Genomic DNA, 19,942 nt, shown 5'->3' with positions numbered 1-19,942 from the left:
TAAAAAGGTATTTTTTTAAAAAAGATAATGCTGCCCTAGCTGGTTTGGCTCAGTGAATAGAGCGTTGGCCTGTGGACTGAAAGGTCCCGGTTTGATTCCAGTCAAGGGCACATGCCCGGGTTGCGGGCTCTATCCCCAATGTGGAGTGTGAAGGAGGCAGCCAATCAATGATTCTCTCTCATCACTGATGTTTCTATCTCTCTCCCTCTTCCTTCCTCTCTGAAATCAATAAAAATACGTTTAAAAAAAAAAAGATAATGCTTTTGCAGGCATGGTGTTGAACAGCAAGAGCAAGCAAACAAGAAGACATAAATCCTGCCTCCCACTCTTCCTCTAATACCCCCTCCTCACAAAATATATAAAGCCAGCAGAGAATGGAGAAATGATGGATTCGGGGCTGACAGAAATAACAGATTCAGGTGGTATATAGCATGAAAGATCCAATATGTGTCTCATGTAAGTTCTAAAATGAAAGAATCAAGGAAATGAGGCAGAGAAATTAATCAGATATAATGGTTGAGGTTTTTCTTGATTACATGAAAAACAAATCCTCAGATTTAGAAAGCAAGTAAACTGGATATAAATAACTGAATTATAGGACATATGGCCACAGAGAGATTTAGGAAAGACATTCCTAGAGTATGTACTATAACAGTGATCGCAGACTTTACAGAAGCAACAATAGGATTCAGAAGAAAATGGAATTGGATGCTGTATTAAGTTTCCTAGGGCTAGAATAACAAATGATCATAACTAGGTGATTTTTAACAGCAGAAATTTATGTACTCTGAGTTCTGGAGATTAGAAACCTGAAATCTAGGTGTTGTTATAAAGTCAGGAAAAAAGCAAAGATTTCCTCTATCATTGCTTCTGTTTCACATTGTATTGTTTTATAAGGGTTAGAGGAACACATGACGCCACAACAAGGATACCACCAGCTAAATCCATAATGTGGGAAATTCTACAAGGACAAAATGACCAAGTTTCTCGAACAAATAAATTGGAGTGGACACTTAGAAATGCAGCTAGATTTAAGAGACATATCAACCACATGCAGTATAAGGACCTTTGGGATTTGATTCAAACAAACCAACTTCTTAAAAAATTATTGAACATGTGGGAAATTTTGACCCTTGCTCAATATTTGGTAATAAATAAATCATATTATAGTCTTAAAATTCATACAGAAGAGCAGAGGGCCAAGGATAGCTGAGATAATTTCCAAAAACAATATGGTAGGAACACTCATTCTACCAAATAGCAAAAGTGACAGTGAGTGATATCATGGTATTGTATAGAGATGGATGATAAGAGCAGTGAAATAGAATGCCCAAGATAGGCCTTGAGGGAACATGTGAAATCTTTGATAAATGGCACCAGTACAGTTGCTTATTGGTAGGGGACAGGTGGGGAGATGATATATCTCATTTATACAAGAATAAGTTCAAGATAGACTAAAGGCTAAAACGTTTTTGAAGAAAACGTAGGCAAATATTTTCAAGATGTTGAGATTAAAAAGACTTTTTAAGTACAAAGAGTTCAACTATAGGGGGATAGAGATTGATATATTAATTGTATAAAACTTACATATGGCAGAAATACCATAAGCAAAGTGAAAAGACAAACCATGGAGTAGAAAAAGATAACTTTCATACATAATCAAAAAGATTATTTAAAGCACTTACACAGATCAGTAAGAATTCCAAAATCCACCCTAACCAGTTTGGCTCAGTGGATAGAACATCAGCATGTGAACTGAAGGATCCAGAGTTTAATTCTGGTCAAGGGCATGTGCCCGGGTTGTGGGCTTGATCCCCAGTGAGGGGCTTGCAAGAGGCAGCCGATCAGTGATTCTCTCTCATCATTGATGTTTCTATCTCTCTCCCTCTCCCTTCCTCTCTGAAATCAATAAAAATATGTTTTTAAAAAATTCCAAAATCCACAGGGAAAAAAGGTCAAAGTATGCAAGCAGGAAATTCACAGGAGAGGGTTGCTTAGTGGCCAATAAACTGAAAATTTGTTCATTATCATTTGAATCAGAAAAATGAAAATGAGCCCTAGCCAGTTTGGAAAAAAGCAAAGATTTGGTGTGAACATCAGTTGATAGAATGACAGCCTACAGACTGTAGGGTCCCAGGTTCGATTCTGGTCAAGGGCATGGATCTTGGTTACAGGCTCAATCCCAGTGCAAGAGCTGGCCAATCGACATCTCTCTCACTTCGCTATTTTTCTCTCTGTCTCTCCCCATCTCTTCTACTTTCTAAAAATCAATGGAAAAATATCCTCAGTGAGGATTCACCAAAAAAAAAATGAAACCATCAAAATTCCATGTCATACTTGTTAGTTTGGCAAAATGCTAACTTTTATCATACCAACTGAGGGTGAGGTAACTAAAATCACTATTGAAAAAATAGCTATAACCCTTAATAGCTATAGCACTTTGACAATGCCTAATAAAGTTAACCTCTATACAGTGGGGCCTTGACTTAGGAATTTAATTCGTTCCGTGATGGAGCTCGTAACTCAAATTACTCGTATGTCAAATCTTAAAGTGAACGAGTGAGACACGTGATGCTGGGCTGATGTTGTGGCGTTCACTGTGATGTTCACTGCGCCAACTAGTGGTGGGGTATCGGAAGCTGGCTCGTAACCCGAATTTTAGCTCGCAACTCAAAGCAAAAAATCGGCCGAGAGACAGCTCGTGTCTCAAAAAACTCGTTAGTCGGGACACTTGTAAGTCAAGGCCCCACTTTACTTCTCTGTCTGGCAATTGCACTTCTGGATTTGTATCATAGAGGGCTTTCATGCATATGCATAAGAGGGCTTTTTAAAAGAATGGTCATCATTATAACCTATAATAATAATAGCGTAATATGCTAATTAGACCGAATGTCTTTCCAGACAAAGCTAAGGGGGCCAAGGCAGAAGCAGCTGCCACAGCGGCAGAGGCCATGGCAATGGGGGCCAAGCCCCTTGCACGAATTTCAAGCATTGGGCCTCTAGTCCTATATAATAAAAGCCTAATATGCTAAGTGTCCAGTTATCCATTCAACCAATCAAAGCATAATATGCTAATGATATGCTAAGGCTGCTCAACCGCTCACGATGACGTGCACTGACCAATAGGGGGAAGACGCTCAGACCAGTAGGTTAGCTTGCTGCTGGGGTCGGGCCTATCGGGACTGAGCAAGACAGGCCAGACATACCCTTGAGCCCTCCCACGGTCCCTCCCCGGCTGGCCAACCTCCCATGTCCCTCCCCTGCCCTGATCATGCACCTACAGGGTCCTTCGGGCTGGCCTGCGCCCTCTTGCAGTCCGGGCTGAGGGGGACACACACACACACACACACACACACACCCGAGTGCACAAATTTCATGCACTGGGCCTCTACTATTGTTATAAATTGCAAAAAAAAAAAATTGCAGTCAACTAGAAAAGGATTATTAAGTTGAGAAATACTTTATTAAAGTTAAGGTGGAAATGTTAAGCTTTGACAGTTTGGTAGATGCATGGGTAATTCATTAATGTAGTTATATTTTTCTTTAAGCTTGAAGCCATTTCTCTTTTTAAAAACAAACCAAAACAATTTTTAAAGTTGACAGCAAAATGCCATTGATTAATTAAAGCAAATACTCTAAGTTTATAAATAAAAGTAATGTAGGAACAGAAACACAAGTCATACGGAACTTAATAAGGAAAACACTGTTTGCAGAATCATGTCACACTGATAGCAATGGAAGACATGGAGCCTATCCCTTAGGGAAGAAAACAAGATCTATCCTGGCTTCTCCCTTCCGTTTTTGTGTCTGAAATTGTTCTTCATCCCTTTGCTTTTCTCTTTCTCGTGACCTTCCGATTCCCTACTGGCATCGAGTGCCCCATGGACTTGGCTATGAGCCCAAAAAAAAAAAAAAATCATACCTGCCTTCCAGTTCTATGCCATTTCTAGCTGGCATTTTTTCCATGTTCCCAGCCAGACTTGGTAGAGGTCAGCTGCCAGTGTGGGGATTGGTTGAAGAGCAAAGACAATGGATGTGCATGGATGCCTTTGTAAACCTTGAGAACTTGTAGATGCATATAAAATCCTGTATGTGTTTGATTTGAGGGTCTGGCCCTGAAAATATATGTTATTTTTTTGTTTTTTAATATGTTTTTATAGATTTTTAAAAAGAGAAAGGGACAGGGGAGAGAAACATCAATGAGAGAGAACCATCAATTGGCTGCCTCATATACACCTCCTACTGGGCATGTGCCCTGACTAGGAATTGAACTGGCAACCTCTCAGTGCATGGGACAGCGCTCAACCAACTGAGCCACACCAAGCCAGCACTGTATGTTGCTTTTTAGAGAGAAAAAGAAAAGACCTCTGGTAGTGACAAGGATAATCCCTCATTTGGTCTTCTATTTTTTTTCTTTTTCTTCTAATTTCATTATTCTTCAGCCTTGCTCTTTTCCCTTTCCACATTCAAGTGCTTGCCTTACCACCCTCATCACTCAACTTGAACTCAGTATGACTAAGATGAAACAGTCTCACTTGTTTTTATTATTCATAAAGTATTCCATGTATAGAATCATCCTAATTACCAAAAAGAAACTGGCAAAGGAAGCACAGGTGACTTCATGATACTACTTTGTGATCTTTATTTCTTCCTTCTCTCACAATGATAAGGATAGTTAGTCAACATCTTAAGTAGAGAGTACTTACTTAACTCACTTGTACCATGATGCTTTGTGTCCATTGTAGACCGAGCTAAGAGGAGAAAGCTCAGGGAAGAAAGGGCATGGCTGCTGGCTCAAGGCAAGGAGCTCCCCCCAGAGCTTTCCCACCTGGACCCTAATTCCCCCATGAGGGAAGAAAAAAAGACTAAAGACCTGTGAGTATTTAATGGTACTAACAGTAGCAACCTGTAACATTTATTAAGCACTTGGGCATTGTGCTAAGTACTCTCTTATTTAATCCTTAAAACAAGACTCTGTGTTAGGTAATATTCCATCTTCATGAGCTTCTCATTCTATTTTATGCTTTTTGGGTTATTCTTTATATCATAAATATTGATTAGAGGAAAATAAGACCTGGGAAATAATGTGCTATTAAATAACTAACATAATGATAATAAAGTTTTGTGTCATCTATGCTAACCCTCATCTTCATAATTATTTTCTGGAGTGTTACCACTGTTACAAACTTATCATTAATAAAAATTATTGGATCTATTCCAAAACTTGGTGCAACCAACTATGTCTGTGTTTGAATTAAGAGAGTTAAAGAGAGATCAAAGTTACTATTAATTTTTTATTTATGATTTACAGCTTTGAGTTGGATGATGATTTCACTGCTATGTATAAAGGTCAGTTCCATTCTTAACTATTGTGTTTTTTATAAAAGTACTCCTATGTGAGTATATTAAGCTCTCTTCTTTGGCTCTCAGTTCTAGATGTGGTAAAGGCTCACAAGGATTCCTGGCCCTTTTTAGAACCTGTGGATGAATCTTATGCCCCAAACTATTATCAGATTATTAAGGTAGCTAAACCTACTATACAGTTACACCTATCGTGATGTTTGTTTTGCTCTTGCTCTTTGTTGTTGTGTTTTGCTTGAGTTTATTTATTGTTCCTTGAGGGTCCGGGTTGCTGATTGTATACCAGGCTGTTGAGCAACTCAGAACAGCATGATTCCTTTGCCTTATATGGGTTATGAGATGTTTCCTCCAGCATATTGTAATTAAATGTGTCCTGTTTTAGGTACCAATGGATATTTCAAGCATGGAGAAGAAACTAAATGGAGGTTTATACTGTACCAAGGAGGAATTTGTAAATGACATGAAGACAATGTTCAGGAATTGTCGAAAATATAATGGGGAAAGTAGTGGTAAGTGGGGCAGGGGTTTGCTCTGGATGCACATTAGCTGAACTATTGTAACCAAGAATAAAATGCCTTTTAGAAATATAAATCTGGCCCTACCTGGTTTGGCTCAGTGGATAGAGTGTCAGCCTGCAGACTGAAGGGTCCCAGGTTCAATTCCAGTCAAGGGCACATTCCTGGGTTGCAGGCTCAATCCCCAGCAGCGGGTGTGCGGGAGTCAACCGATCAATGATTTTCTCTCATCATTGATATTTCTCTCTCTCCTTTCCTCTCTGAAATCAATAAAAATATATTTTAGAAAAAGAGAGAGAATAAACCTCATCTACACACACACACACACACACACACACACACACACACTGATGATTTAGACCTTTCCTTAGGACTATTAAAAGAATGTGTATTAAAAGCCTTGGGATTGGCCATTCTAACCACTTAAACAATATGTGGCAGGAATTCTCTCCTATCTCACACAATAGGAGAGTGTAACTGGTGGCAACTAGGCTCAGGTTATTTCTCATTCTTCTACAGGCCAGTTTAGGTCCAGTTTGTACTGTGCCTCCTTAACACAGTGTACCACTGATGATAACTCTACCTAGATAGAGCTGATTCTTTTTTAAAAAAAAATTTTTTTAAATATATTTTATTGATTTTCTACAGAGAAGAAGGGAGAGGGATAGTTAGAAACATCGATGAGAGAGAAACATCGATCAGCTGCCTCCTGCACACCCCCCACTGGGGATGTGCCCGCAACCAAGGTACATGCCCTCAACCGGAATCGAACCCGGGACCCTCTAGTCCGCAGGCCAACGCTCTATCCACTGAGCCAAACCGGTCAGGGCAAGAGCTGATTCTTAAATCATCTTGAGAAGCATACTTGATTAGCTGTCTATGGGTATATATGAGTTAGGTATTATGGGAACTTGGAGTAATTTGTGCAGTGGCTCAGAGTGCCTTAGTTTAAAACCTAAACAGATTCAGTGATTACATTTAATATTTTTACTGGCTTAGTGTAATGGTTCTAGAGTCACTGTCAGCCATGCAGCCTAGAGCCTCATAGGACAGAAACTCAGTTTGCCCCAATAGCATCTTTTGTTTATCGTAGGACAGTTGTCTTTGTTGCCTATAAAAACTGTAGCTGGAGGGCAATTCTTGTGTCTTCCTGTAGAGTATACCAAGATGTCGGATAATTTAGAGAGGTGTTTCCATCGGGCAATGATGAAGCATTTTCCCGGCGAAGATGGAGACACAGATGAAGAATTTTGGATCAGAGAGGATGAAAAGCGGGAGAAGAGACGGAGTCGGGCTGGGCGAAGTGGTGGAAGCCACATTTGCACCCGCTCCAGGGACTCCGAAGGGCCCAGCAGGAAACAGCAGCCTGTGGAGAATGGAGGAAAATCATTGCCACCTGCACACAGAGCTCCCTCCTCTGAGGCTGGTCAGAGCGGCAGCTCTACACAGCTCCCTCAGGAGGTGGGCACACCAAGTAACCAAGGCCTTCCTCGTCCCCTGCATTATGGTGGGATGCCCAACCAGGCACCCCTTTTAAGCCAGCTGGTAAGAAATAGAAATTCTGCTGAGGTTTCTCCTAGTTGGTGAATTCAGAGGAAAGTAAAGCCTTTTCAGTTGGCTCCTCTTCCGTGATAATTTTGCTGTATATGGATGCTTTTTTCTCCCCTCATCTGTCCTTCCTTTATTCTTCCTTTGTTTTAAATCCTGTCTCTTAATCATTTGAACCACACATTATATCAACATGGGGGGGAAATTGAATAAAAATATCTCAAGTCTTATTATGTATAAAGCACAGAGGTACAGCCCCAGCCCTGTACACCAAATAAAGGTCTTGGGTTCAATCCCCAGTCAGGGCACATACCTGGTAGGTTGTGAGTTTGATCCTTAGGGTATATACAGGAGGCAACCAATCAATGTTTCTCCCCATCCCTCTCCTTCTCTGAAATCAACAAATATATCCTCAGGTGAGGATTTACTTTAAAAAAAAAAAAAAAAAAAGCACAGCACAAAATACAATACATAGGGTATACAGCCTATCTTTGACATTAAAATTTCATTATGGGGAACAATTTGGGGGGGATATTAGCTAAAAAGGCTGTTGGCAGTGAGGGGGCAATAATGAAAAAGATAAACACAAGTTTGTCTCTCCTAGAGAGGGAAAGTGCTATGGGCTCTGGAGCTAGTCCTGCTCTGGGTGAGCCCATGTGCCACAATTCTTCCCTTCCTTGGTACTCTGTGCTGGGTCTATTATGTTCATCTTCTGGAAAGTCCTTATTTTCTTTCTAATGTTTATGCTTTCTTTCCCCACCCCCACTCCTTGCCTTTACTCAATACCCTCCAGAGGCCAGCAGTACCTGGAACATTTGGCCATCTTCGAGGGTCAGATCCTGCTAATGTATATGTCTCCTCGAGAGTCCCAGAACCACACCCTGGGGAGCCTGCGCAGCAGCATCCACCTTTTGCCTTGCAGGTAAGCAACCTGCTCATGACCTGGAGGTATAGAGTCTCCAAGGTAACTTTTAGAAATGCAGTGTCTAACCAGGTTAAATTTATTATCATCTCCTATTCTATAGAGTCTATAGATGAAGCACATTACAAGGGATGCCTGATTCTATGGGTCTGGTGAATGCCGCTATCTTCTCTTTTCTTGTTGCCAGCCTCCAGTTGGAATTAACAAGCATCGAGGACCCAGGCTGGGCATGCCCGAAGAGAAGCAAATGTGTGGGGGGTTGAGGCACCTTTCTAACATGGGATCACATCCTGGTTCCTTGCCTCTTGGGCAGATGAGTGGCCCCAGTCAGGATAGAAATATGTATCCCCCAACTCAATTCCAGCCAGGATTTATTCCTCCCAGGCCTGGGGGGATTCCAGCCCGACCCCCAGACTTTCCTGAAAGCTCAGAAATTCCTCCCAGCCACATGTACCGATCATACAAGTACCTGAATCGAGTATACCCTGCTGTCTGGAATGGGAACCACAGTACTACAAACCCAAGACCCTTAGGGCCAGATGAAAAGCCCCTCATGGGGCCAGGACCGTCCCACCTGCCTCACACTCTTGGTCACATGATGGATTCCCGAGTGACGAGACCACCTCTTCCTCCAAACCAGTGGACTGAACAATCAAGCTTTCTACCTCATGGCATTCCTTCTTCAGGGTACATGCGACCGCACTGTAAATCCGGTGGGCATCGGTTACAGCCACCTCTAGCACCCAGTCCCCTGTTTGGAGCACCCTCCCAGGTTCTGAGAGGGGTGCAAGGAGGGGACTCCATGATGGACAGCCCAGAGATGATCGCCATGCAGCAGCTTTCCTCACGTGTTTGCCTGCCCGGTGTGCCTTACCACCCCCGACAGCCTGCTCCCCCACATTTACCTGGCCCTTTTCCACAGGGAGCTCACTCAGCATCAGTTAGTGTGTCAGCCCCCAAGCCTGCCTTGGGGAACCCTGGGAGGACACAGGATAACAGTGAAATAGAAGAGCCTGAAAATGACCGAGGTAATTTAGTCACTTTTATCTGACTTCTGGCCCTATAAGCGGTTCATTCATGAATAATCCTTTTACACAATATCAAGCCAAATATAAACTGATTTTCAGCCTCTTTTTCTTGAACTACTCATGGTTGGGCCAATCGTGGTATTGTTTTTGATCCAAATATCCAAAAAGATTATTGGCAATAGTGATCACTACACAGATGACTGCCAGGCACTCTTTTTGAGGCTTTTAGATATATTACTCATTTCATTCTCAGAACAAGCCTTCCAGATAGCTACTATTATTAGTCTTGTTTTTACAGATGGAAAATCCAAGACACAAAGATAGTAGATGATTTGCTCTGATCTACCTAGTAAGTGGTGGAACTGAGACTCAAACTCAAACAGACTGGATCCAGCATCCACAGTTTTTTGTTGTTGTTGTTGTTGTTTAATGTATTTTTATTGATTTCAGAGAGGAAGGGAGAGGAAGAGATAGAAACATCAATGATGAAAGAAAATCATTGATTGGCTGCCCCTACTGGGGATCAAGCCCACAACCCAGGCATGTGCCCTCCCTGATCAGAATCGAACCCTGGACCCTTCAGTCCACAGGCTGACGCTCTATCCACTGAGCCAAACAAGCTAGGGCTGCATCCGCATTTTTAATCATGACATCAAACTGCCTTTAAAATTTCTTGTCCTGAAAGTTTATCATTATGAAATAAGTTTTCAATATTTTACTTAAAGTCTAATTATTTCTATCCTTTTATTCCCTGGACACATACCAATATCTACTGAGAATGAAGACTAGTGAGATTTCCCCTGGCCAGAGTGGCTTAGCTGGTTGAGTATGTCTCGTTCACCGAAAGGCCTTGTGGGGTTTGATACCCAGTCGGGGTATGTGAAGGAGGCAAACGATCAATGTTTCTCTCTCACATTGATGTTTCTCTCTCTGCCTCTCCCTTCCTCTCTCTTTAAAATCAATTTTTTAAAGTGTTTTTTTAATAAGGTATTTTCATTCATTCAATAAATATTGATTCCCGTTTTGTGCAAATATTGAGGGGTATGGTGGGGAACAAAATAAAGTCACTGTGGAGCTTATGCTCTAATAGGCCCAAGTTGGGGACTGGCCTCCTGTGAGCCATCATTCCCTGGTCTTTTCATTGTGTCAAGTTATAGAGCTTCCCAGCCTGGTCTACAATTCTAGTAACCATACCCTCCTGCCGTATTCCGCATGCATCTAGTTGGAGTCCATGAGCCATGAATCATCTCACACCGGTCCACTAAACTGTCGGTGACAACACAGGAAGAGGAAGGCAAGAACATCTCCATTATTTGGCAAACCTTTTGAGTAGCTGTAGAGTTGCTAGATCTTGCCTCCTGGTCTACGAAAGGGTCTTGCCTCCTGTGCAAGGGTCTCAACATTGTGACTCCTTTCAGGGATTCTCAAATTTTCTAGCTGAGGCTAAAATGACCGCACATCCACCTCAACCCTGACTCCCCTTATCTGGCTGCTTATCATGTTCTTTTCATTATTACCTCCATTGGTATTGTCATTTCAGCTATTGAATTGTTCTTTTGTTCTCCATTTTCTTACAGCAGATCCCTTACCTGAGCTTGAGAAGCCACCAAGCGTTGGTGCCTCAGAGGGGGTATACCTCAAACAACTACCTCACACTACACCGCCCTTACCGACCAACTGTACCAGGCAGAGTTCGCCACAAGAAAGGGAAGCAGAGGGCCCAGAGCTCAAAAATGACTCCTCAGCATCTGAAAACAACTGTCAGGCAACAAAGGGCAAAAATGCCTGGCCCTCGGAGAGTGGCTACATCAGCCCAGGAGCCCAGGGGTGTATGAGGGACCTCTCCACTCTGGCAAATAGAGGAGCTCTGCCTGAAAATGGAGTGGTGGTTGAAGTACCCACTTGTGGATCAGAAGGGAAGGGCCTTGGTGGTAGTGGTACAGAAAAGCCACTCTGCCCCAGAGGTAAAACATTGCAGGAAACCATTTCGTGTTCAGGACAGAACCCAGCTACACCTCCCAATGCAGACCCCAATTTGATGGAAAGCACTGTCAGTCAGTTTTCTCCCTTGTACATGCCTGGCCTGGAATACCCAAATTCAGCTACACATTATCACATCAGTTCAGGCCTACAAGGTCTTGGCCCTGTGATGGAAGGTAAACCTTCAGTATCACATCTTCAGCATTTTTCCCCGAGGGGCTTTCATTCTAACAGCCCTCATTCTGGAGTCTTTCCCCATTATCGCCCCCACCAAGGAATGAGATATTCCTACCAGCCACCACCTCAGCCTTCCTACCATCACTATCAGCGAACTCCTTATTACACATGTCCACAGGGCTTTTCTGATTGGCAGAGACACCTTCATCCCCCGGGAAGCCCAAGTGGGCTCCCACCTAGCCAGCCTCCCCCTCCAAGACCCCTCTTCTCAGATAAGAATGCCATGGTTAATCTACAAGGCTGTGAGACACTAAATGCTGCCTTAACTTCCCCAACCTGCATGGATGCAGTGGCTGCTAAGGTCGGTGCAACTGATGGGCAGAATCCTGGTCCAGAGGAAGAGAAGCCAGATGAATCAATGGAGAGGCCAGAGAGTCCCAAAGAATTTTTAGACCTGGACAACCATAATGCAGCTACCAAGCAACAGAGTTCGTTGTCAGCCAGCGAGTATCTTTATGGGACTCCGCCTTCACCTCTGAGTTCAGGGATGGGGTTTGGTTCATCTGCTTTCCCACCTCAGGGTGTGATGCTACAAACAAGGCCTTCCTATACACCTCACCAGCCGGCCAGTCATCTCCAGCCCAGGGCATATTCTTCCCCTGTGGCTGCTCACCCACCTCACCATCCAGTGGCTGCCCAGCCCAACGGCCTCTCTCAGGAGGGCCCCATCTACCACTGTCAGGAAGAGGGCCTGGGCCACTTTCAGACTATAATGATGGAACAAATAGACACTGGAAGTGGAATAAGGGGACCTTTTCAAGAAACATACAGACCATCAGGGTAAGACTGCATTTGATTTATTTTTTCCTTGAAAAAAAAGGAGTAGATGATAGTTTTTAAAAGAAAAATGGCCTTAGGAATAAAGATAAACTTTAGTGGTCTTCCGGGACCAAGAGGAGCATGTGAATCATTGATACGGACACTTAATGGAAATGTATTAGCCATGAAGTTTGATTTTTATCTTTGACATTTTTTCCCCCTCATGAAAATGAATTGGCATTTAAGTGACTGTTTAGTTACATTTTAATACTGGAAACATGATGGCCACATTTGTGAGCTGTAGGCAAGGGCTTTAGCGTTGTTTCTGAGTTCATATACTCTGACCAAGGCAAAATAGGTCCCTCAAACCCAGCAGGGCGGCAGGACATCATATTCAGGTTTTAATCCCCCTATCAGTTAAAGTTATGAGGCCTAATCATAAAACAAATATTATCCAACTTAAAAGCCTACAGTCTCCTCCCCAAAGCCAACCTAAGGAAACCTTACCTCCAAACCCTCTCCTGCACTTACGTTTTGTCATATTTGTTTTCTACCTCTCTAAATATGTTTGTTTTATTTATTTTTATTTTTATTTTTTTAAATATATTTTATTGATTTTCTACAGAGAGGAAGGGAGAGAGATAGAGAGTTAGAAACATCGATGAGAGAGAAACATCGATCAGCTGCCTCCTGCACATCTCCTACTGGGGATATGCCCGCAACCCAGGTACATGCCCTTGACCAGAATCGAACCTGGGACCCTTCAGTCCGCAGGCCGACACTCTATCCATTGAGCCAAACCGGTTTCGGCTGTTTTATTTTTTATTTTTTGCCTTTTTTCCTAAACCATCCTAAAGTAAATTTTAGACATCATGACCCTTTATCCCTAAATACTTCCACATGTGTATCCTAAAAATAAGGATCATTGTCCTGGACCACAATATCAAACTATTAATCACACGCAAGGAAAAGGATATTAATAGTATCTAACATAGAGTCCTAATTGCTCCAATTGTTCCCAAAATGTCTTTTATAGCTATGTTTCTTTGTTTTGATTTTTTTACATTCAAGATCTAATCAATGTTTATCTATTTACACTTGGTTATAATGTCTGTTTAGTCTCTTACAGCATTCACCCTATCATTGTGTTGTTTTCTTTTGTGTTCAGAGCCGTGGCCAGTTCTCATGTAGTGTCCCAAATTCTGAATTCTTACTGTTTGATTGTGTTTACAGTCCAGTTAAACACTAAATAAGTGGTCATGTACTTACCCTCATGAAAATGAATTTGCTAGAGGCACATAATGCTAGTTTTGTCCCAGTATTGATGATTTCCAGTTTAATTACCTGGATAATTAAGGCAGTAGCTGCCCGAGATTTTCATGATTAAAGAATCTTTTTTCCTTCAATTCTTAACTGTTCCTCTCTCATGGCTATAGAATGCAAATGCATCCAGTCCAGGCACAGTCCTCTTTCCCAAAGACCCCAGCACCAGCAACATTGCAGGAAGAGCTGCCACCACATAAGCCCCCAACACTCTCTCTTGATCAGGTAAGAGGCACCAAAAATTAGAGCTTTCTTTATTCCTGCAGGTGGTAGGAGAGAAGTACATAGTCCCAATCCGCGTTGGGAATCCACTGATGTGGAGAGCTGACTTAAGTTATACGTGGATTGGGTCGGCACCTCTAACCCCACATTTTTCATGACTTTCATTGCTGTTCTGAAAAAATATATATTTTAATGTGTCCTATTGATACAGGCACTTTTCCCAGAAAGTGCTGCAGGCTCTGTGCTCGAGGTTGACTCAGCAGTGGAAAGATCAAGAGAAGGCCTCTGGAAGTAGCTTCTCTACTTTTGCCACATGTTCCTTTTTCCTTAGGTAACCAGCTATTTGGAGATTATTTAAACTTTATTTTTCCAAACTGGCCACCGGCGTGTATTTTGATATATCCCTTGCCTATTTTATCCTTTCTACCTATTTGATTTTTGAGGGTCTAGGCCAGCCGTGGGCAAACTACGGCCCGCTGGCCGGATCCAGCCCGTTTGAAATGAATAAAACTAAAAAAAAAAAAAAAGACCGTACCCTTTTATGTAATGATGTTTACTTTGAATTTATATTAGTTCACACAAACACTCCATCCATGCTTTTGTTCCGGCCCTCCGGTCCAGTTTAAGAACCCATTGTGGCCCTCGAGTCAAAAAGTTTGCCCACCCCTGGTCTAGGCAATCAGGTTTTAAAATAATAGTAGCTACTTTTGAGTGCTGCTTCGGTACCTGGCACTGTGCTAAGAGCTTCTGCGTGCAGTCTTCTCTCAATAAGTCTCTCCCTCGGCCTCCACAAAGTAGGTGTCAGTCACAGCAGCATTGTCATTCCTGGTGTACACGACATCTATAGATACTGGTAGGGTTTGAGTGGGAGGTCCAGCACTTCCGAGCCGCCTCTGGAAGTAAAATGGATGGGGAAACAAAATCCAGCCATTTTCCCAGATTAGAGGAACAGGTCTTTGGCTTATTTAATTTTTTTTTTAACAATTAACACAAATGTGAATTTTGTTTAAAACATCCTTGTTTTGCTTTTCCCAGAGCTAGTCCAAGGAGGAAATAACCCCTAAGAAAACAGAAAGCTGCACATGAATACTGGAACATGGAGAATTTCGGGGAACACTCCTCGCCCATCTTTATTCCTGTCACCCTGCCGTGCCCCCTCACAGTGTACCACCTCATGCCATCCAGGAGCTGGAGCCATGCCCACAGCCCTAGAATCACTCTGCTCAAATAACTTAACACACAGCTTGCAAGAGTCCTGGTCAGACATCTCTTGCATGGCTGGTAGTCAAGAACAAATGAATTGTAGTTAGTGATGGCTTCCAGGTCCTGAGACTTGTTCAGGGAAAATCATCTAAAACTTGGGAGGGGCATACATAAGCATGGAATGGAGTGGTGCTTGTAAACTTTCATGAGCAGCTAAACTCAGGTATATATTTGGGGAAGGAACTACTCATGGTATTGTCTTTGGAGCTGGGTCCAGTTTACAGAATTTTCACGTTGCCTTTTAAAATAATTTTTGTTGGTGATGGTGAATGTATGTACATAAACTGGGAAGGTGGGTAGGAACCTGGAAAAAATGGAAGTCCTAACTGTAGTGGGCACACCACAGTGGAGTGATCCTTATCTGTTTACAATCACATCACACTGAATATTTGGGGAACTAGAGAAGAGGGTAGAAAAGAAACTCTTATAAGTCACTGTGTATTCCTCAGTGGCCAGCTGTCCTTTAAGAGTAAAGAGGCTTTCTTTCCAATCAGCCCAAGAGAGTTTTAGTCCACTGCCCCCTAACTGTTCAGTTTCTCAGTTCAGAGGCAGTCTCTCACGGCCTTCTAGAAGTTTCCGCCCAGAAGACAGCCTGCCCTCTTGTCTGGTGGCTCAGGTCTTAGACTGGGAGATCAGTGCCCTTCCTGGTTTGCCACCAGCTCTACCAGAGCTGTAAACCAATTTCTGGAATTGGTCCCCTGCTGGGACTGTGATCTGGAAGGCATCACACAAAGCTTTCTGGCACAAATCACATTTTGTGGAAGTGACTACTCAGGTTTGTATATGTTAGTATCAATAAAGAAATTGCACAGTTTTGAATAGGGAAAATGTATTCTATAGGTTTACAGTTGGAATTTAGGAATATTTCACTATATATAGTCCTTATTTTAAATGTAAAATAAGTCATGGTGGTTTAAAATAGCTATCAAGAACAAGTTTCGGGGAATCGTTTGTCGTATATGTTATAGGAAACAATTTTACAGTGTTAAATTACTTTATTACAGTTTTAGAAGTGAATTACACTGGATTCTCCCTGTTTAGCATTCTGTATTTGATTTTAGTTGAGATGCCACCAAAGTTAGGGCTTATATAAATATCCCACAAAGGAAGAACTAATGAAAATGCCCTGAAATTAATAGATTTTTTTTAAAGATTAGCATATTTTTAAGCATGCCTTTGGAATAGTGGAAAAGCTACCAAGGTATATTAATCTGTCCTATTTACTTATAAATTCATCTGTGTGAAGTGCCAATAGAACCTTTCACTCCAATATCCTGATGAAATGTGAAACTGTCATTTAAAGTTTTCTAAACATATGCTATCCTTAGGAAAAGAAACAGATTGGAAACATTTATGTTATACAAATGGGCCCCAAGACACAGCTCCAGTATAAGGGAAATTCATACACATAAAGGCATTCTTGTTGACCTGGCAGTGTGGCTCATGGCTCAGGCATGACTGAATTGAGTAGAGAACACAGGTGTCTGCCTCTAAGATACAATGGACAACAATATGAATTTTTCTCTAACAGGCTTTAATTTTAAATTTGATATGCTTTTAAGTGGAATGAGTTTGGAGGCTATGTTCTCATTCTATCCTAATTTTTGTTAGAAACATATTGTGGGCATAATCTGGTTTAGAGAAATGCAGAGGTCAACATTCTCTGCAAGAAGAGCAGATTAGAAGGTTTGTGGGCAGGTCTCCGCCAGCCCTTAAGCTAGTTAGTGTGGAAGGTAGCATGGTGGAAGTATTATTACTTCTGTTTCTGTGTATGTGCAAAAGCAGGAAGGAGAGGGAAAGACCAATTGGTCTGGCTAGACCTGGTCTTAGCCCAGAGCATTCTGTCACTGACAGCCTTTCTCTTTTTACATGAAAGCAGATTTGAGTGAGAGGCCTTTTCTCCTTCCTGAACTAGGAACACACTAACTGTAGGTACTCTTCCTTGATGCTAATGCTGTAGGGATTGTTTTGTGCTGAACTCCCTGGAGCATGGATAGGAGAAGAGTGGAAGCAATAGTTGGCTGATATGTACCCTTTCCTTCCGCCCTGGTTGCATTTGAGCAGCTGTGTACACACTGCTTAAGGTAATTGTAATCCTTTCTTCTCACTCCCAGCCCTTTATCTATCCCCTATTGTTAGAAGCTGTGAAGAGTATAGGGAAAAAATCAGTAAATTCTTTTATCCTTAATCTTCCTTCTTGCTAATGTAGAGAGGTGAGGAAATAATTAAGGCAAATGATAGGAAATTGAACTACTGTATTATCACACTGTGAAAAGGGGCAACAGAAACATGTCAGCCTTGCTGCATCCTGTGTGGAAATTTGGTTGTGCGTTACAGGTACTTCATCCCTGTCTGGTATATCCTGAGCTTTAACTGGCCTTTGAAGTGCAGATATTCTAGAAGCCATCAAGAGCTGTAGGATTATAGGAGTACCTATGATAAACTGCTATAGGCTGCTCATCCACACTTTCCCCTAGCAGGCTCTTTTTTTCTGACCTTTTCTTTCTCCTCTGGCACTCTTTCCAAGTGTCTTAAGCAGATGCATTTGCCATCTTCTCCATTAGGGAATGAATGGTGATCATGTAACATGCTATACTAGACAGTGGAGTGTAAGGAGATCCTAAGAAGTTCTGCTCTCGGGCTAGAAGGACTTACACACTGGATCACTGCAGCCTTGTCACGGTGCTGGTGCTCAGTAGTCCCTAAGGAGGTCAGCTGCACTCTGAAGGATGAGTCTCACACCTATTTGATTTTATATTAATGGCTAACCTTTATTGGAGTTGGTAATATTTCCCCAAGACCCAATAGAAATAAAACATCCAGAACGAAAAGGAGAGCCTTTTGAAAGATTTCTGGTTTGGATGTTTTTTCCCCCCTCAGAGTCTGTTCATTTAAAAAATTAGCTATTGGCTAAAATTTATTATGGTATGCATTTGGAGAATAAGGAAGGACAAAATATGCAGATTCTTGTTCATAGAATTTTTCCATCCCAATTTTTAAAAATAAAATGTGAAGTCACTCCATCTCTCCTTAGGTTGGTTAGTTCTTCTGATCGTTTATATGAGCTTATTAACAGTGAGCCCAACAGCTGCTCTCAAAAGGCAAACTTTTCCATGCTCATCTTCATTTTTTGTGGTAGTTTGTACCCTTTAGTCCAGTCAAACCTCAGCATGTGAGTGTCAACTTGCCCTAGCCTAGTCCTCAGACCTTGGAAGTGCTTGTCCTGACTAACCATTTGGTGTCTGTGGCACTTATCTGCTGTATCGTTATTTATACTAACTGTTACTGTCCAAAACACAAAATTTGTTGGTTGAACTTTTTTTTTTGCTTTTTTTTTTTTTAATGGACTTTCAAATCTAGAAATAATATACTGCTCTTAAGACCTGCTTTGAAACTTCACAGGAAGTCTTAATCCAGCAGTCCCAAAGCAAGGACAGTTACATAGCGTCAGAATCCTGACATTCTTTCAGAGAAACTATTGTTAAGGAAATGAAAGGCTTAAAGTTTTCTAGCATTATTGCCCCCCTTTGTGTCTGTCAGTCCATTTGCTCTCCCCTCCCCCCCACCGGATTCTGCATGGAGTCCAGTTTGTAAGAATGAGTGAAGGACTGTTCAACCCTGGGGCTTTCTGGGGTGCAGTATTCCTGCAGACAGCACTGTTCAACACTACAGTGAGAAGATAGTTGGAATTTTGGTTGAGCATGCAGGGGCTCACATCACTGTCTAGGAAGCAAGACTGTCTAGGAGGCTTTCTGTGTGAGAAGAACAGACCCCCTTTTTCTTTTTGGGTGGGTTGGAATCTACCATGCATCCTTAGGACACTGAGCCATGTCATCTCTCCTATGAATCTGTGCGCAAGCTTTGTCTGCAGGCTGAGTGTTTATCCCTCTCTGCTTTGTAGGACCTTTGCTAAACAGACTTTTGGAGAAGCTGTCTCCTGGCTAGTCTCTTTAATTCTGCACCAGGGATTTACTGAACCTTTATGTAGAGATGCCTGATAACCAACTAATTTTCCTGTGCATTGGGGTTGGAAACGGGTATGGATATTTAATAAGTTACTGAAAATGCTGAGCCCTGTTCAGACACTGTGGGACCCCCTTTCCATAGCTGGGATCAGGCACCTCACCCTCCTGCCTTGCACACAGCTCCTGGGAGCCCAGGCCAGTGTCCACTAGCCTGTGGCACACAGGGTCAGGGATTCTTTGTGCCTGCTGCAAAGGCTCTGAACTTTGCTGACCAATACTGGAAAGGGGAATGGTATTTATTTTTATATTGTGTATATTTTGTCGTGCTCTGCTGATTCCCTGTTTAAGAGCGACACTTACCTCAATAGTTAGTTCAATATTGTGTGTTGGATAATTTTTGGAAAGAACTTTTTAAAAAGCTTTTTCATCTTTGGAGGTCTGTAGATTTATTTCCATATGAACTGGTTATTTTGTATAAAGTACATTCTTAAAATAGCAAGTCTCTGATGTGTGTGAGTTGTGTGTGTCTGTGTGTCACTTTTATTATCAAGGCAAACTCCCATCAAAACAGAGGTTCATTCTAGGTCCCAAATGCCATTACCTCAAAAATGCCATCCCAGCCCTGGCTGGTGTGGTTCAGTGGTTATAGAGTGTCAGCCCTCGCACCAAGGGGTCACGGGTTCAATTTCCAGTCAAGGACACATACCTGGGTTGCAGGTTTGATCCACAGCCTGCAGTCAGGGCATGTGTGGGAGGCAACCAATCAATGTCTATATCTCTGTCTCCCCCCTTCCTGCCTCCCTCCCACTCTTTCTAAAA

General features: G+C 42.2%; 1 protein-coding gene across 1 annotated transcript in view; it reads left to right on the top strand.

Moving 5' to 3' along the window:
- LOC118651019 (cat eye syndrome critical region protein 2) overlaps positions 1-19,702 on the top strand; it is a 233,467-nt gene extending 213,765 nt beyond the window's left edge. Inside the window, exons 9-18 of the mRNA XM_036299723.1 lie at positions 4,746-4,875; positions 5,312-5,349; positions 5,431-5,522; positions 5,744-5,870; positions 7,033-7,421; positions 8,218-8,346; positions 8,534-9,374; positions 10,952-12,371; positions 13,787-13,898; positions 14,931-19,702. Of these exons, the coding sequence (XP_036155616.1) occupies positions 4,746-4,875; positions 5,312-5,349; positions 5,431-5,522; positions 5,744-5,870; positions 7,033-7,421; positions 8,218-8,346; positions 8,534-9,374; positions 10,952-12,371; positions 13,787-13,898; positions 14,931-14,936 (3,284 nt within the window). The 3' untranslated portion in view covers positions 14,937-19,702. The remainder of the gene's footprint in view (positions 1-4,745; positions 4,876-5,311; positions 5,350-5,430; positions 5,523-5,743; positions 5,871-7,032; positions 7,422-8,217; positions 8,347-8,533; positions 9,375-10,951; positions 12,372-13,786; positions 13,899-14,930) is intronic.
- The last annotated feature ends 240 nt before the right edge of the window (positions 19,703-19,942 follow it).

This window comes from Myotis myotis, unplaced genomic scaffold (genome assembly GCF_014108235.1).
Source record: "Myotis myotis isolate mMyoMyo1 unplaced genomic scaffold, mMyoMyo1.p scaffold_m19_p_3, whole genome shotgun sequence".
Taxonomy (NCBI): domain Eukaryota; kingdom Metazoa; phylum Chordata; class Mammalia; order Chiroptera; family Vespertilionidae; genus Myotis; species Myotis myotis.
The sequence above is the reverse complement of the archived record's forward strand: the minus strand, read 5'-3'. Positions and strand labels throughout refer to the sequence as shown.